Source organism: Stegodyphus dumicola, chromosome 4 (assembly GCF_044657685.1).
Source record: "Stegodyphus dumicola isolate Sdum_Otavi_A_Nest chromosome 4, ASM4465768v1".
In the NCBI taxonomy this organism is placed as follows: Eukaryota; Metazoa; Arthropoda; class Arachnida; order Araneae; family Eresidae; genus Stegodyphus; species Stegodyphus dumicola.
The window spans coordinates 137,026,301-137,044,368 of NC_140771.1; the positions used below are offsets into that span (position 1 = coordinate 137,026,301).

At 35.1% G+C, this 18,068-nt stretch overlaps 1 protein-coding gene and 1 pseudogene across 1 annotated transcript; both read right to left on the reverse strand.

Annotated features, from left to right (window-relative positions):
• Positions 1 to 3,647: 3,647 nt before the first annotated feature.
• LOC146997706 (THAP domain-containing protein 1-like) lies at positions 3,648 to 15,057 on the reverse strand. The gene is made up of 3 exons (XM_085815530.1): positions 14,845 to 15,057; positions 14,460 to 14,552; positions 3,648 to 4,540 (listed from the first exon to the last, which is right to left on the reverse strand). The coding sequence occupies exons 1-3, from the start codon at positions 14,995 to 14,997 to the stop codon at positions 4,505 to 4,507; spliced, it is 282 nt and encodes a 93-aa protein (XP_085671656.1). The 5' UTR covers positions 14,998 to 15,057; the 3' UTR covers positions 3,648 to 4,504.
• LOC146997707 (uncharacterized) lies at positions 5,794 to 13,192 on the reverse strand (annotated as a pseudogene).
• Positions 15,058 to 18,068: the final 3,011 nt, after the last annotated feature.

Consider the following 18,068-nt stretch of genomic DNA (forward strand, 5'->3'; position numbering starts at 1 on the left):
GTGGTCATCGGGGATTTGATGCGTCGTCCGTTGTAACGAACGAAACGTGCTTGTTGCTATCGCTATTTTACAGTGTCCTTTTGTTGACATATTTGTAGGTCGATTCCGACTTAATTTTGACAAATATGGGTGGATGCGTTGCATCAAATTGTTCCAATCATTCAAAAAATAAGTTTAGGACGTTTCGCCAAAAATGAAGAAAATGGATAATTAATTCTCGTCAAAATCAATGGATTCCGGTCTCAAAAGCATGTTTTTGAGGTAAGTTCAGCATCGAATTTTCTCATAGAATGTTAGAATAAATTACTCTTCGTATTTCTTTAAAACGTGCATTTTCGTTTAACTATCATTTATTAATGATCAAATGATTTTATAAATACAAAATAAACTGCGGAATGTGTGTGTGTTTGTGCAGTAAATTATAGCCGATACTGTTTGTGATATTTCTTTTATTATCTTTTGTAAAATTGTACACTACATTTCATGTAAATTTTGTGCTTGGTTAGAAATGTGATATGACTTTTCGTGTTTCAATTTTACTCTACGATTGGTAATTTAAAGTCGCATGCTATATTTTGATGTATTGTCACCAAACCTGTTGGTTTGCACCTTTGTTAAAAATTGGATACATAGTTATGATCTAAATTATAAATTATTTAGGTTTTTCGTTATATTAAGATAAATAAATTGTGTATTTGTCTAGGCATTTTGAAGAAGTATTAATTTAAATATTCTATGCATCATTTTGATCCTATTATCATGCTTTTATGTTATAGTAAACCTTCATGTTGTATTTCTAACTATAGTTACTTTAAATTTATTTTCAATGTGTGAACAGGAAATATGTTTTAATTAGCAGTATTAATTAATTAATTTTGCAAATTTAGGGGGGATTTAAAAGTCCTCCTGAAATTTTTAAATTATGCTTTCTATGTGAAAAAATAATTCAAAATTTTCAAGACAAAATAATATGTGGAAATATAACTATGGACGAAGAATTTATAAATATGCAAAATCAGATGAGGTAAATATTCCCTCCTGTTACAATATCAAAACAAAGATCATAAAATGTTTGACTGTACATGGAATTTTTTTTTTTTTTTTTTTTTTTTTCAAGAGGCTTATTCAAAATAAAAAGCAGCATGAGGAAAGTTTTGAAGCTCCTGCTTTTAAAAGGAAGAAACTAAATTAGAATCTGAATCCACAGTTTAAGAAGTTTTTACTGTTCAGTTCTGTCTGTGAAAAAGTACATTAGTTATTGCTGAAAAATTGTTGCTTATCTCTTAGAACAATAGTTATACCCACGAGTAGCTGAATGGTTAAGGTTACTAAATGCTAAGAGTACATTTTCTGTTCTTTTTCTGAACATGCTGTCTGCATAGTTGGTTTTTTTTTTTTTTTTTTTTTTTTTTTTTTAGTTGCGTATAAAGTGAATACAAGCCAGTTCTCATTAGAAAGTCCTTCACCATGAGCAGATAGCACTTTTGAGCTTTGTGATAGTCAACTAACCAAACTGTTATGAATATTAGATAATAAGCTTAACATTGGTGAAGATCTTTCTCGTAAATTTGACATGGAATATCTCTTGGTCTGCTAAATCAAATTTACTTTTGTGTGACCTTAAATCAGAGGCACCAATCGTGAATCTGTTTTGGCGTGTTTTAAGAATTATAAATGAAAAATTTATTGCTACTGTGGAAGAATGCTCAACTAATGTTTACCTTACTAATCAATTCTTATAGTATTGTAATGGCTTGCTCTGTTGCAAATTATTCGCTAACCAGAAACTTTCAGTACTGCATTTCCTTTAATTGTGTTTTTGTTTATGCCCTTTCAGTTATAATTCTTATAATCATAGGGATAATAAAAGTATTTAATTACTTTATATTTAAGAAATAATTAAGTTTTTTTATTTATGGTAATATATTGCACAGATTATAAAGTAAACATTTCACAAAAGAGAGCATATATTTTCGGTAATATTGTTTAAAGTAAAAATGATATCAGTTTTTAAACATTATATATATATATATTAAGAAAATAAAATCAGGCTCTAGTGTAGAATTGGGTGCCCCTTTGATTAGCGACATTTTTTTTTTTTTTTTTTTTATTTTGGCAATGAAACCTTGCTTCAGGTTACCATGATAGTTTTAACTTTGTTTTAGCTTCCTTATTTAAATGAAAATAGATTGATGTGTACATGGACAAATTTAAGGCAGTGCGCAATGCCTAGTTTGTACAATTCTAGGATGCTTTTTAAAGTGAAAACATATCGATGTGTACATGGACACAGAGTTCGTGCAATTCTTTTTTTTCCTTTTACTTATTACATGCTCTGCCTTTAGGCACTACAGGAAAAGGAGGAATGCCCCGTGGAGGTCTTGCTAAAATCCTAGTATACGGTGCAGCCTTCTTGCAATTTTGAAAATTATCGCCAACATCAAAATGACCTGTTTAACTACTCATCGTATATGTCCCGTTTACTGCTCATCATAAAGTGGGCAAAAGTAGCCAAATCCCTTGTGCACCAGATACTAGGATTAAACTTTTAAAATCCTAGTATACGGTGCAGCCTTGGTGCGATTTTGAAACTTATCGCCAACACCAAAAATGACCCAAAGAACGTCTATGTATATACTATACACTATATACATAGTATATGCTATGTATAACTATATATATTCTTTGAATGACGCGTTTACTACTCATCATATATGTCCCGTTTTTACTGCTCATCATAAAGTCGCCAAAAGTAGCCAAATCCTGTGTGCACCGGATACTAGGATTAAACCGAGGTCTTTTTAAGGTAAACTGGCTCATATCCAAGTTACACATAGGGAAAGCCACGAAAACGCCCGTGCAGCCAGCCCATTTGCCGGGATTCGAACCCTGGACCGAACTACCAGTGTTCAGCGGCTTTTACCGCTTGCCCACTGGTGGGCTTGTGCGATTCTTTGACTTCTTATTTTGGTTTTGTATAGCGGCCATTTTGAAATTGTGCCTTCCTGACGCCAATCTTGGTGTCAAAAAAGAATCGCCAAAATACAAGGGACACCCAATTGTAAACTTTTACCTAAAATCACTACTCATCATGATACCAAATTTTTTAAAATGAATTTAGATCAGTAAAATATTCAAGACTATGCAAATTGTAAACAAAAACCAATGCACGTATAAAGAATTCTTTATTTGATTGCAGTCTTAATGTGACATGTCAGAACACTTTTCATATTTCACATTTTATTTATTCATTAAAAATTATTATACATTCAAGTTTGTTTTCATTTTAAACTTAGTTTTGAAAAGGCATAATAAATTATTTTCCAGAATATAATATCTGTTGTAATGTCCATAGATGGATTTATATTAAAATATAAAATTTTATTTGTTAGAAAATAATACAAATTTTCATAAATTCAACTGCTAAAGAAAAATACACAACAGTACATTTATAACAAATTTTATTACAGCATCTTTACACATATCATTATAATTGAAATCCGACACAATTTATTCTGCGTTGACACAAAAGAAATACAATGCAAGAATGTAAAACTCGATCATTATAAGAAATGAACATTCGTAATATGAATCATTTATTATCTTCATAATAAATGGTTTTCTCTCCTTTTAATGCAATATTCAGGTATAGAATCCAGTACACTTCTGTTATGGGGAAGCCATCGGCAAATTTTTTGCTAAACTCGCCAAGAGACTGGTTCATATGAAGTCGCCAATGTTTACTTCTAAAGTCATTAGAATGTTAACTTTTTTAAGAAAATGTAAAAGAATGTCTTTTCAAAATTGGCAATGAGAATGCAAATTCCAAAGATGTAATGGTCACTTGTATTTCAATCAACAGGCCTTCAACACAAGTTTCCCATATTCTATTATAAAATCTCTGGTTTCAATGATAAATGTAAGAGAATACATGTCAATATAGAATAATGACAATACACCAATGGCATTTTAGGGGAAAAAAAAGTTTGCTTATTATCAATAATTAAATTTACAGTTATATGAAATAAAATAAACATACCCATTACATGCATCACAAGGTAATTTGTTTAAGAAATATTTTTCCATTCTTATGATACTCAGTTTCATAATATCCACAATTATCTGGGACATTTTTTTACTTCTTCAGCACATAAAGCTCTTGCAATAATCAAAGATCTTTCCATCTATTTTATAATACTGACGATTTGTTACACAAGACACCACACTGATAAGCACAAATGTATATTACCAAATGAAGAGTTTTTGTTGAAAATAAGGAGGATGAATTATTCCAATACTTATATTTGGAATTAAATCATGCACACAATCAAGTTCTAGATATTCCTTTGTTAATCATTTTCTTTATCATTCAGGACTGATCGATATTCTTGAACAGAGTGGTGTGACAATGGATATTGCACATATTTTTTAGTCCACAAAGCACCAATTCTTAACTTCAATAAACTAAGATATATCCTATGCATTTTTACACCTGAGAGCCATTTCATGATAAAAACACTCCTTTCTTCGTTATGAATACCTGAAACAAAGAAAGAAAAAACAGAACAAATTTATTTTTTAGTCTTTAAAATCATATATCATATAACTATTATACAGGTGAAATGTTATAAAGATCTATGTATATAACTTTGTAAAGACTTATAAATTAATATCATAATATATTTATAGAGCTTGGGTCAAAATTATTATTATGAAATATAATTATTGCTGTATGTCTCTTTTTCTTTTTAATAAACAACAAGGTGTTAGCCGAGGTTTCCAAGCCTCGTTACCAAAGTGTACGTGGTAGAGCCTTATCATGTCAGGAAAAGTGCAATGACAGAAAAGGATACCGGACGTCCCTTGCAGTCACACTTCATCATTCTTTATTTAATTATTTCAATAACTTTTCAAACTTTTAGTCTGTTTGCTTATTTTTCATGTTTCAAAACAAAAAGTCCCTAGGCCATTTCCAAGTCGTTTTCCAGTAGAAGTAGTCCGGCTAATTCTATCTTTGGATTTCTTAACAGTGAGATTTTTTATGGGGTGGGGTAGTTAGCCCCACACCCAACCCCCAACCTGGAGGACCAGTTCCCTGATATAATCCCCAGGGGCAGGGTGCCCGGCTATACCCCCAGACGCTGGGTACCCATTTTAGTCGCCTTTTATGACATGTATAAGCTACATTGGGACTATTCTTTCACACCCGGTCACCACATGGGTATATTAGTAGATTGATTTGTGCTTATTCACTGTGAATAATGTGAAGAGCAAATATTACTTGAGCTGAACATGTAGTACTATCCAGAAAGAGTCCATACAATTATTGCATAAATAGAAATATTAGAGTTAGATTGTGCAGAAAGAAGACATTATGGAATTTGTCTTTTTTCTACACTACTACACTATGCCATGTAATATGTTCTTTCTACACTACTACACTATGCCATGTAATTGCAGGATACAAAATCTTAAATAATGATGAACATTTTAAGAAACACAATTGAAATACAAAATAGAAACTTTGGGAACTTGAGAAGTAACTGAGTATAAAGAAAATTTTAAATAATATAAAATCTTCAGTAATGCCAAAAACTTGGTTAAATAACTAAATAAGCAAAGAATAATATCTACAAGTCCAGAATAAATTATGATATTTAGCATTTAAATGTATAATAAATATGCTTCTTAAATCTCAGCTGCTCAGCAACGATGACACATAGATATTTAGCAAAGGCGCTTGTAAATACAATATAGAAATTTCAGGACCTTGAGAAGTAACTTTGTATAAAGCAAATTAAAAATTATATAAAATCTTGAGTAATATTAAAAACTTGGTTAAATAAGCAAAGAATAATATATACAAGTCCAAAATAAATTTTGGCATAAAGCAATTTAAATGTATAACAAACATGCTTCTTAAATCTCAGCTGCTCACCAAAGATGACACGTAGATATTTAGCAAAGATGCAGTTTGAGAGAACTTTAAAAATTACTTTTAAAGACAGCATCAATGTTACTTTGCAAGTGTCTGAAGTTTTCTTTTTTTTTCTTTATTGGACTTAATATCGTCATTTTTCCTATTGCAAAGATTCTTGAGCATGATATTTGTTGATATCCAAATTATCAGTTTGCTTATACTTTCACTTGTATGACCATTATCACAAATAATATCATCAAAGAGCATTTCTTTTAATTCTAAAATTTTAAAAGTCAAAGTTGCAACAATTTTCCTCTGATTTTTGTTCCAACAAAAAATCTTCATATTCTTCACTACACAGCTTATTTACAATTAAATAATTATACATAATTATATTTACAATGAATGGTTTTGGCCACCTGAGTCCACCACGATCAAGATTCTTTATAAGATCATATGTTTGATCATGATTAACTGTGGAATTTATTGTAATGTTTTGTTTGCAGGTACAGCATTTTACTTTCTTTAAAACTGCATGACAACAGTAACCACCCAAATAAGTCAGAACTGGCAGATGGCTACTAATGCCCTTCACATCACTCTCCGTAATATTTAATGATGGGTAATATACTGTATTATCTAATTCTATAATATCATGAAGATTATCATCATATTCAAATGATGTTAAAGGGACAGTAGTATTTTTAATAATCAATTCTAACTTAATACTTGATTGTATTCTTAATTTTTTTTCACATTCCAATAACTGTCTCATTGAAATATGATACTGAGAACCAGAAAGTTGTCTGTATTTACCAAACCGGGCTTCAAGAGCATCAGTCTGAATTTTTCCTGGAAGTATATATTTCATTCCAAGCTCTTCAACACAATATCTAGTCAACTCCAGTATACCATAAGTAGTTTGTTTGAGAGCTGCATGAGTTTCTTTTGTAAGCATGCCTGTTGAACATTTCATTGATTCCCATGCATCTAACCAGTTAAGAAACTGATTGAGGAAAATAACTTTTGGATCAGAATCATCTGCTGTTAGTGAGTGAGTGAGTGAGTGAGTGAGTGATTATGGCGCAAAACCAGAGATGATTATGACGCGCCAAACACAAGGTGGGATGATTACAATTGATGTCATTAAAATTCAATAAATAAAAACAAGTAGATAAATTTACCAAATCCAGAGGATGAAGTCATATAAACACAAAGTTAAAAGCACATATTAAAATTCAAAACAGAGTTTTCAAAACAAATTACATTTGGTAATAAAAGCCAGTTTCTTTTAAATAATAAAATAAATTACAATTGACCTCTCTTCCGATTAAACGGTCGAGAGGTAAGTCACAGCTATTAAAATATTTCTGGCGAAGATTATTAAAACATGGACATTCAATTAAAATATGACGAACAGATAAACAAACATTACAATTAAAACAAACAGGCTCATTTTCAGCTTTGAGAAGATAGTTATGTGTGACTCTAGTGTGACCTATTCTGAGGCGAGTCAAAAGAACGTCCTCCTTACGATTTCCAGCAAAATCCCAATGTTCAATTCTAGGCTTGACGTTTCTCAACTTGTTGTGATGCTGACCATCCCAAATTTGCTGCCATTTTTTCCGCATCTTCCCCTTGATTACACAGCAGATGTCTCTAAAAGGAATAAGGCGAGTGGACGGTTCAACAGCATATTTGGCTGCGATGTCTGCAAGCTCATTTCCCTTTATTCCTGCATGTCCAGGGACCCAGCAGTACAGAACTTCATATCCTCGAATTGTTAAATTTCTATGAATTTTGAGAACATCCACTACCACAGGATTCTGCGTGTTGGGAAAAGCTTCCAAGGATTTAAGAGCACTATACGAGTCTGTATAAACTATGAACTTTTTGTGGCAGAGCTTTGAGATGTACAAAAGACCGTAATATATTGCAGTTAGTTCAGATGTTAGGACTGAGAAAGCATGGTGCAGGCATCGGCCCTCAATGTAATCTTGAAATACAAAAGCCATCCCGACATGATCATTTGACTTTGATCCATCTGTGTATATCGGATGATAACTGCTATATTTGTGCCTGTGCTCAGCGAAGAGTTGTCTGTAAACGATCTCGTTAGTGCTCGCCTTTACGTGATGTTTGAAAATATCGAGAAGCTGGATACGTGCATTTTCCCAAGGTGGAATTTCAAAATTCTGTACTGCTTGAGGGCACATATCAGAGAGGGAAAGTTCCTCAATGACAGGGCGAACTCTTAAAGGAAAAGTAGGAACACAGGATGGACGTGTTTCATATAATGTGTTACACTCATTATCGTGTAAGCACAGCTTATTGGGATGTTCAGGTTGGGATAGAATATTAAAATATTGCAAAAGGGACAATTGCTCACGCCTCAGATAAAGGGATGGTTCGTTAGAGTCAACATATAGGCTCTGTACAGGAGAAGTCCTGAAAGCTCCTGAACAAATCCGCAAACCTTGATGGTGAACAGGATCCAGTTTTAACAAAACAGATGAGCGAGCAGATCCATAAACCACTGAGCCATAGTCCAGTCTAGAGCGGATAAGCGCTCTGTAAATGCGAAGCATGGAGCAACGCTCTGCACCCCAGGAGGTGTTCGCCAACACTTTTAAAATATTTAGTGTTTTGAGACATTTCTTTCTCAAGTTTAAAACATGAGAAAGGAAAGTCAATTTCTGGTCGAACGTTACTCCTAAAAATTTCACTTCGGGCGCAACTGGAATAATTGTACCATTCAAATATAACTCAGGTTCAAGATGGAGACCACGCTTCCTACAAAAGTGCACGCACACAGTTTTCTGTTTCGAAAATGTAAATCCCTGTTTGTCTGACCATTCTTGGATCTTATTCAGAGCCATCTGCAATTGCCTCTCTATGTATCTCATGTCTGCTCCTCGACAGCTAATCTGTAAATCATCTACATATAGTGATCCCAAGATGGTAGGAGGAAGTTCTTTTAATACAGAATTTATTTTTAAACTGAACAGCGTTACACTAAGCACACAGCCTTGAGGCACACCCTCTTCCTGTAGGAAAACATCCGAAAAAACAGAGCCAATCCTTACTTGAAAAGTTCTACTGTTTAAGAAATTCTGAATGAAAATTGGTAGGTTGCCGCGCAAGCCACTCTCGTGAAGATCCCAGAGTATACCGTATCTCCATGCCTTATCATAAGCTTTTTCAATGTCGAAGAAAATCGAGACAAGGTGGCTTCTTCTTACAAATGCTTTCCGAATGGAAGTCTCTAGGAGGAGCATGTTATCCACGGTTGTTCTCCCCTTTCGAAAACCACTTTGATAAGGCGATATAATATTATTCCTTTCCAAGAAGTAGACTAGGCGGCTGTTTACCATCTTTTCAAAGAGTTTGCAGAGGCAACTCGTAAGGGCAATTGGTCGATAGTTGGAGGGATTCCTTGGATCTTTCCCTGGCTTGGCAATGGGAATGACAACAGCTCTCCTCCATGCACTGGGAAAAATACGCTCCTTCCACACTTTATTGTAAAGAGTGAGAAGGGCAGTCAGTGACTTATAGGACAGATGCTTTAGCATTTCGTAATTTATGCCATCAAAACCCGGAGAAGACGTATGTGTCTGCAATAAAGCTCTATTTAATTCCAGCATAGTAAATGCTCTATTGTAAGGCTCAGATTTGGTAGAGTTGAATGCGATGGGACTTATTTCAGAGTGTTGCTTGATAGATAGAAATGCAGGTGAATAGTTTCTGCTGGAAGAAACGGCAGCAAATGTCTCACCAATAGTATTCGCAATTTCTTCTATGGAGCTTATCATTCGGCCATCTTTTTCCAAAAAGGAAACTGAGTGGTCTTTATATATGCCGCATGCTTTTCGAACTCTTTCCCAAACCCGCTTACTAGGCGTGGAGGATGTTATTGACGACACATATGAAATCCAAGAATTCCTTTGGCTCTGCCTTCTTACTTTGCGTGCATTTGCTTTGGCTCTTTTAAAGGCTATGAGGTTTCGCAGAGTAGGATATCTACGAAAAATACCCCATGCTTTTTTCTGTTTTTTCAGTGCTTCATGACAGTCGCGATTCCACCACGGTTTCGAATATTTTAGTATTTTTCCTGATGTTCTAGGAATCGAAAGCATAGCTGCCTGAATAATAGTATTAGTAAAAGCTTCCACAGCGTCATCGATATGCACATCTTCTACCATTTCCTCTGTCAGCTCTGCAGAGGAAGAGAAGAGTTCCCAGTCTGCCCTATTGAGCATGAATCGAGGGGATCTCGACATGGGGTTTGCTCCTCTTCGTGCAAGAGATATAAAAATGGGATAGTGATCGCTGTTGTAAAGATAATTTCCCACACTAAACGTGCAAAATGGCAGCAGAGATGGTGAACAGATGGCAAGGTCGAGAGCATGGAATGTCCTTGAAGGCTCGTGGAAGTAAGTATTCTGCCCATTATTCAGGAGACAAAGGCTATGATCTTCGATCATCTGCTCAATTTGTCTTCCACGGCAATTTGTATCTTTACTACCCCAGAGTGGACTATGGCCGTTAAAATCTCCTATTATGATGAAAGGCTCAGGCAGCTGCTCTAAAAGACCATTTAAATCTTGCTGATCAATATGCTCATTTGGAGGCAAATACAGAGAAACAACTGTAACAACAATATCAAAATTTGTTTGAATAGCGACAACTTGGAGGGATGTTGTCAAAGAAAGCACATTTGAGGGATAATCCAGTGAGGTGAGGAGACCTACACCTCCACTGGCACGCTCACCTGCAATGTTATCTTTCCTGACGAAAGAAAACCTCCGAAGTTTTGCCTGTTGTTCTGGTTTTAGATTTGTTTCCTGTATTGCGAAGCATACAGGATGATAAGCATTAATTATGGCTTTGATGTCGAGCAAATTTCGGTGGAAACCGCGACAGTTCCATGACATGAGGGTGGCCATTATGTATTGTTTTTGTTTTTCCTGTGCTGTTCTTTTGTTTTTGCCTGGGAACTTCCAGACCCTCTTCCACTTCCATAAAGTCTGAATCCGCAGATTCAGAAATCATCTCATCGAGAGAGCTATTGCTGCGACTTCTATTTTTATTTGATGTTCTTTGTGTGGCAATTTTGGGCTTACTTTGAATAACTGTTTCTTTTTTTTGTACTATATGTGTTGCATTTTCCTTTTTCTTATTGGATGTAGGCGGTTGGGTTTTATTTGATAGGGTCTGTATGCCTATTGATGTTTGGGTGGCAACTGTACGAGATGATTTAACAGCACTGGCGTATGATATATTTGGTCGAAGCTGTGTGCTCTGAACTAGTCTTCTGGCTTCGGCGTAAGAGATGTTCCTTGTAACTTTTGTAGTCTGGATTTCTTTTTCCGATTTCCACTTTGGGCACAAGCGAGAAAATGCTGGGTGGTCACCCTTGCAATTTATACACAAAGGCGCAGCGGTACAATTATCGGAATCGTGGCCAATCTGTGAGCATCGGGCGCATGTGAGGCTGTTACGACAAGACGTCTTAGAATGGCCGAAACGCTGGCATTGGAAACATCGCATAGGGTTTGGAATATAAGGTCTTACAGGAATATTTAGATATCCGGCCTTAATATTCTTAGGCAGATCAGGCGTGTTGAAGGTAAGGATCACGTGTTTCGTGTCTATCAACTTACCTTCTTTACGCATCTTGATCCGCCTTGCACCGCAGACATTTTGGTCGGATAGCTCAGAAGCGATCTCTTCTTCAGAAACATAAAGAAGGTCGAATTCTGAGATTACACCCCGACAATAGTTGAGTGACTTATGTGGTGTTACAGTGACATTCGCTTGCCCAAGTTTAGTTATCTGAAGTAAAGAAGCAGACTGGGTGGCTGAGTTTGTATCAATAAGCAAGTCTCCGGAGCGGAGACGCTTTATATTTCTCGGCTCACCAATACAAGACTGGATGTATTTGTTTATTACGAAAGGAGACATCTTATGCATTTCACCAGAAGGACTAGAGATTACTAGGAAACGGGGACTATTGTTATGATTTTTTTTATTTGCATCTGTCCGTAATTTTTTTGCAGAATTTTCAGAACTAGGTTGAGCGACAGGTTGAGTGACTGGTTTAGTAGGAGACGTTTCAGAACTAGGTTGAATGATTGGTTTATTAGTAGATGTTTCAGAACTAGGTTGAGTGACTGGTTTAGTAGGAGATGTTTCAGAACTAGGTTGAATGATTGGTTTAGTAGTAGATGTTTCAGAACTAGGTTGAGAGACTGGAGTGACTTCAAAGTTTTTTAATAAAAAAAATATGTGTATTTGCCATATTGAAAATAGAAAAGATTCGGGTCCGACGGCCCCGCCCACCACGGAGCCCAACAAGGGAACACAGATTCCTGTGTTAGGGCTAGCCGGACCTATACGCAAACTGAAGCCCCACAGTCGGCTTTCCCGAAAGCAGGTACTCCCGAGAGCTTGACTCCAAGCCACTGACACAAGGACTAGTGACCAGCCGATTGACACCCGTGAGGACGACTAAGGTGCCTCCCGTTTAGCTGAAGCAGAGGCCAAAGTAGTGTGTTGGGGACAGTACCTCGCCCCTCAACTACCAGGACCCTCCTTTCCAGCGACACGGGTCTCCACGCACGGCAAACACGTGGGCAGTTTTCTCGCCACTCGAGAACTAGAGACAAGGTCTGTTCCAGTCTCTCGTGACGAGCCCCAAACTCCGTAGAGAGAGACCACGAGGGAGAAGAGAAGGGAAAAAGTTCCAGCAAAGAGGAGAGGAGACGGAAAAGAGGATAGATCACTGGGGCTCCAGGATCGTGACACCCGTCTCACCAAGAAGATGATCCCCTGAAGGGCTAGGGTACCTCGGGATTGCCACACCCGTACTCACAGAAGTGAGCCCCCTGAGGGGCATCTGCTGTTAATGGCTTCATAAATTCACTCTTTTGATGTATACCTTTAAACATAGTTTTAACATTCATAATATCCCACCATTTGCATATTATGGATATAAACTCAGATGTATCTGAATAGTGTGGTATTTCATGCAAAGGACCCAAATGAATTAGACCTTCAATAGTAAATTTATTGAAAATCTTAAGAACCTGTTTAATGTTTTGTTTCTCTAAATTAGAAGGTGAAAGACTTTTTAGAGTTAAACCATTAGAAAATGTAATCAGTTGGTCATTTTCAATTTCATGTAGCTTTCTCAAAGACATAAACGAAGCAGTTTTGAAGTGCTTCTTTGAAAGATCTTCAATATTTGGAAAAAACATACATGTACCAGGATTTTTCTGGTTTAGCCAATTGTTCCTTATATTTTTAAATAAATGAACTGCATCTATTATGTAGAAAAGAGGCCTATTCCCATTCATTGGATGTTTGTAAACAAATGAATTACGTGGTGGATTTGAAAACAAACTCATGGCTTTTCTATTTATTGCATTGTTGTCTGTAATAACACAAATAACAATAATTCCCATATTTTCAAGACCTCTAATCACTTTTTTAATTACATAATGTAATGTTTCAAAATTTATTGTGTTAACAGGCACAATATGTACTACCTCTTTGAATGAAGATTCCAAACTGGATATCATAAAAGCAAATGCACTGGTTGCCGGACTGGAAGAATCAAATGCAGCCCCAACGACAGAGCCTCCTTTGTAATCAAAATATGGCTGAACATAAATTTCATCTACCAAAAGAATCACTTTTCTTTCTCGATCCTCTAGGAAAGTTACACGATTTTTTATATATTTTAAAAAATTTTCATGAATTGTTTCATTACATGGTGACAATACTAAATTGCTACAAATTTTTTTTAAAGTCGAAGGATGAGGCATAATAATACTGCCACTATCCCTTAAAAATTTATATGCATGTGGTGATATAGTATTTAACAAGCATGCTAACACTAGTACATCAGGATTGTATCTAAAATTATTTTTAGGGCAAAGTAAAAGATTCATCTGGTCTTGCAAAAATTTAATAATGCTCTCATTTTTGTCGTTAGAGATAGTTTGCAGTAATTCATTAATTATATCAATTGTTATGGTTAATTTTGAATTTAACTCTTTGGTTTGAAGATTAGCCAATTTATCTAAAACAGTCCTAATTTCATTAAAATTTGTAACTTTATGTGGGAATGTTTAAGGAGATAATTGCATAATAGATTTTTCTTTAATAAATACAGACATTTCTTGATTGTCATTCACAACTACAGAATAATCAATTGATGGCCCAGGACTAAAAACAATATGAATAAAGCAAACAGTTGAGGTATCTGGAACTGTGTATACATGCCAAAATGCTGATATTCCATAGCGATCAATACATGACAAAATATCATTAGAACAATTAATTTTCAAATCATTATTATACATTTCATATTCTTTAAGGCTTTCACGCAATGCTTTCTGTAAATTATGGCACTCGCGGGCAGTTTTTTTTTTGCATCAGGATCTTCTTGTACAATGGTGCTACTTTTTGAACTGTATACAGATGGACAGTCCTTAAATATTGATGGCACTGTATTTTCTTTTAATCTACGCACCTGAAGTGGAGCAGAAATTAAAATTCCATTCTTAGAATCAAATGCTGAAGCTTCAACTTTAAAATCACTTTCCTTGAAATGCAATTCACAAACCTTTAGAGAAAATTAAAAATTAAAAAAAAAAAAAAAAAAAAAAAAAAAAAAAACATTATGTTAATAGTAATAGTTTAAAAATCAGAGGGTTCATTCTGAGCATTTGTAGTAAAGAATATTCATTTCACAGATAGAACCAGAGAATATTTGCAGTGATTAAAGCTCTATTTCAATCCTTTATTTCTGTATATCCTGGTTTATGTAACAAAATATTATCATTTAAAAATTTCTGAATGAACCCTTATATGTAATTAGAATCTACACTATTAATTAATAACTCTACTTTACTTACCTTTGAACTCTTTTTGGGTGAAAAGTCTTTCCGTTGGATTGCAGAAAGCCACTCTCTCTTCAAATCTTCATTTTTAGGAAAGGAGAATACAGACACTTTTGGTCCTGTTGGGTAGTTTCCCTTACATAATGGTACACAGCATCTACCCGGCATTTTAATAACTGAAATGTTTTTATTTAAATTAATATATAAAAGGGAGTAAATAGTTATGTATAAAATATAAATTAATTATTTTTAAATATAAAAGGGAGTAAATAGTTATAGTGTATAGCTAATGGCATGTAAAATTCTAAGAATAAGCTGTGTTAGCTTATATTATAACATCAAATTTATACAGGTCCATAAAAAAATGTTTTATTCTGAAACAGATCAGGTAATATAATTATGCGAAGCCCGTTTATTCTACGATGGGCTGACACAACATTATTCAAAAAGAAATTATACATAGCACAGCAGCCTTGTCTCTACCAGAATTAACACATGTATACTAGAACATACGCCTAAAAACGTTGATATAATTAGAAAAATATAACTTTACAGAAGTAAAGTAATGTATTCTTACCTCTCTAAAATATATCCAACCTTAAAACCATAAAAAAATCAAAGTATTCTGCTTCAGCGTTCGCACAACGTAAGAAGCTTCAGCAATCAGCAAAGAGCCACTGCATTCGTTCCGAAGTTTATTATGACCAGAAGTCGTGACGTCACACGAATTTTCGAACCGCGCGCTTAGGCTTGAAGTAGAGTCGGTGTTGGTAGGGTAGAGCTACTAGAGATAGGGTAGAGTTTGGAAATACGCACCCCGGACTCTAATTCAATAGAATTTCCCGTCAATAATTTTCCTATAACATCTGCTCCGATTAAAAGGTTAATTTCAATTTCCTTTCGCAATGGATCAGAAAATTCGATTTCTTTTTCTTTTAATTCATTCAAAATCTCTTTATCTTTAACCTTAGGAATAAAACCCCAAATCTTTTTTTCCGATAATGCCTCAAAACTACATGCGAATGTTCCTTTTAAATTGCTGACCTCGACCGAAAACACTTCACGTTGTATAGGTTTTGTTTCATCCCCCCCCAAACAGTGAATGTATAACTGTCTCCTCCCGAAGTGGAGATGCTTTAAGCTGACTCATCATATTTTCACTAACGTAGCTAGTTTGGCTTCCGCTAGCAATTATGCAGCGAATAATTTTCTCGCGACCTTGACACCGAATTCGAACGCAAAGCGTTTGTAAAAATACAGTTTCGCTTCTGCCACAGTTAGAAAGAGAACTCTCTTTTGAAACATTTATCTGATCATTATTTTTTAGCCTTTGATTACACATTACATCAAAATGATTACAACTTTTGCAAATAGAACAACTTAACTTACCTTTGAAAGGACAAAATTTACTAATGTGACTCGCTCTTTTCAGACAAGAAAAACAAGCACCTTTTTTCAACAACAATTGTTGTTTTTCAGCTAAAGTCTTTTTTTTTTTTTTTTTTTTTTTTTTGCAGAGTAACATTTTTCACTAAAATGTTTCTTTTCACAAAAATTACAGTTCAGAATACTCTTACCTGAATTCTCAAGACTTACTAGAGCTGATGCTGTTACGGGATCATTTTGCTTTACCTGTTCGTGGTTAAAATCTTTCTTCCGATGGTTCTGTTGGGAAGCGAAACCAGTTCTTGCGAGGAGAACCATCTCTTCTCCCTTAACTTCCTGTTTTAAGAAATTCATTAAATGTTTCAAAGATCGATTCCCTTTAGTTTCAATGGAGTCGTGATTTCTGCTTCTTTCCCATGCAATCAATACTTCTTCTGGTAAGCAACTTTCCACTAAGGGGGTCAAAAAGTCCCCATATTTTTCTTGGGTTCTCCCCAAACTTTCCAACGCTCGCAATTTTCCTTCTAGTTCATCATACAGAGAGGGTAGATCCGTTTTTGCTCTTCCGGTTACAGCGTTCTTCATCACTAGGGTTAACAAGTCTCTCACATAGATTTGCACAAGTAAATCTTCGCGTCCAAAGCGCTCTCTTAGTGTTCGATGGCTTTAGGATAATTAGCTGCTGTTGCCGGAAAGCTAAGGACTAGGCGTTCTGCTTTCGATTTGGGTTCCATAGCCTGCAACAGATACTGCATTTTATCTTCATCGGCGATACTTTTGTCATCGTGGATTTTCTGGAACTGACTCCAAAAAGTCAGGTAATCTTTAGCTTCACCACTGAATTTTTTAAGCTCAATTTTAGGCAATTTAAATTTCCTAGATTCGGAATTATTTGAAAGAGAGGAGGCTTGCATTTTCGCATCTATTTGAGCACACTGTTCTAGAAACGTATCTCGATAATTCTCCGCTTCTTGAAAATCATCACTAAATAATTTTTCTCCATCTTCAGTCTGCAAAATTTGCTGCGATATAGCACTCTGGCATACGTCAAGTCTCTGGAATTTATCACAAAGTTGACACTTCAAAATCGAAAGTATTTTTAAATCTCTTACTTCTTTAGTTAATTCACTTTCGGTTTTCCTTGAGGTTTGCGAAAACGCAATTCTAAGTCCTTTTCTTTGGGCCTTTAGAGCGATCAAATCCATCTTCAAAGTATATTCAAAATCGAAATTCAATATCAAAAGTTCAATCGGAAAATTCTAATTCAAATCACCCGGTTCTACCGATGGTACCACTATGTTACGAAGAACACAGAAAATATATAAATCAAATACATTCAAAAAAGTTCGTTCAGTTGCGTGCCTGCCTCTACCCGAGGCTGGGGTGCATTATGAATAAAGACAAAAAATTCTTAATAAGTCATTTTTTATTTCCATCAAAACAGTATCACTCTTCCGAGATCAGCTTTCTTTCGTCTACAAGTAAAACATTCGAAAACACTCAGCACGCAGGCTGACGTCACAAACAGCAGCGCCTCGCCAGTACCTCCTATAAACGAAGCCACGGCACGCCGCACACTACGTCACTAAAGTCGTCCTTATGTACAGAAAGCATGGTTGCCACATGAAACCACTTATCGCTGTTATTCCTTTAAGAGGAGAGAAAATGAAAAGTAGTTTTTATTTCCTTGCATAAGGCTTACTATATCGTTTGGTTTTAAATATATATATATATATATATGTGTGTGCAAATATATATATTCCGATTTGATTTCATCGACTGCATTTTCTAATTTCAAATACCTAACCTTACTTTCCTTATATATTTTTATGCTTAAAATAATAACAGTATAG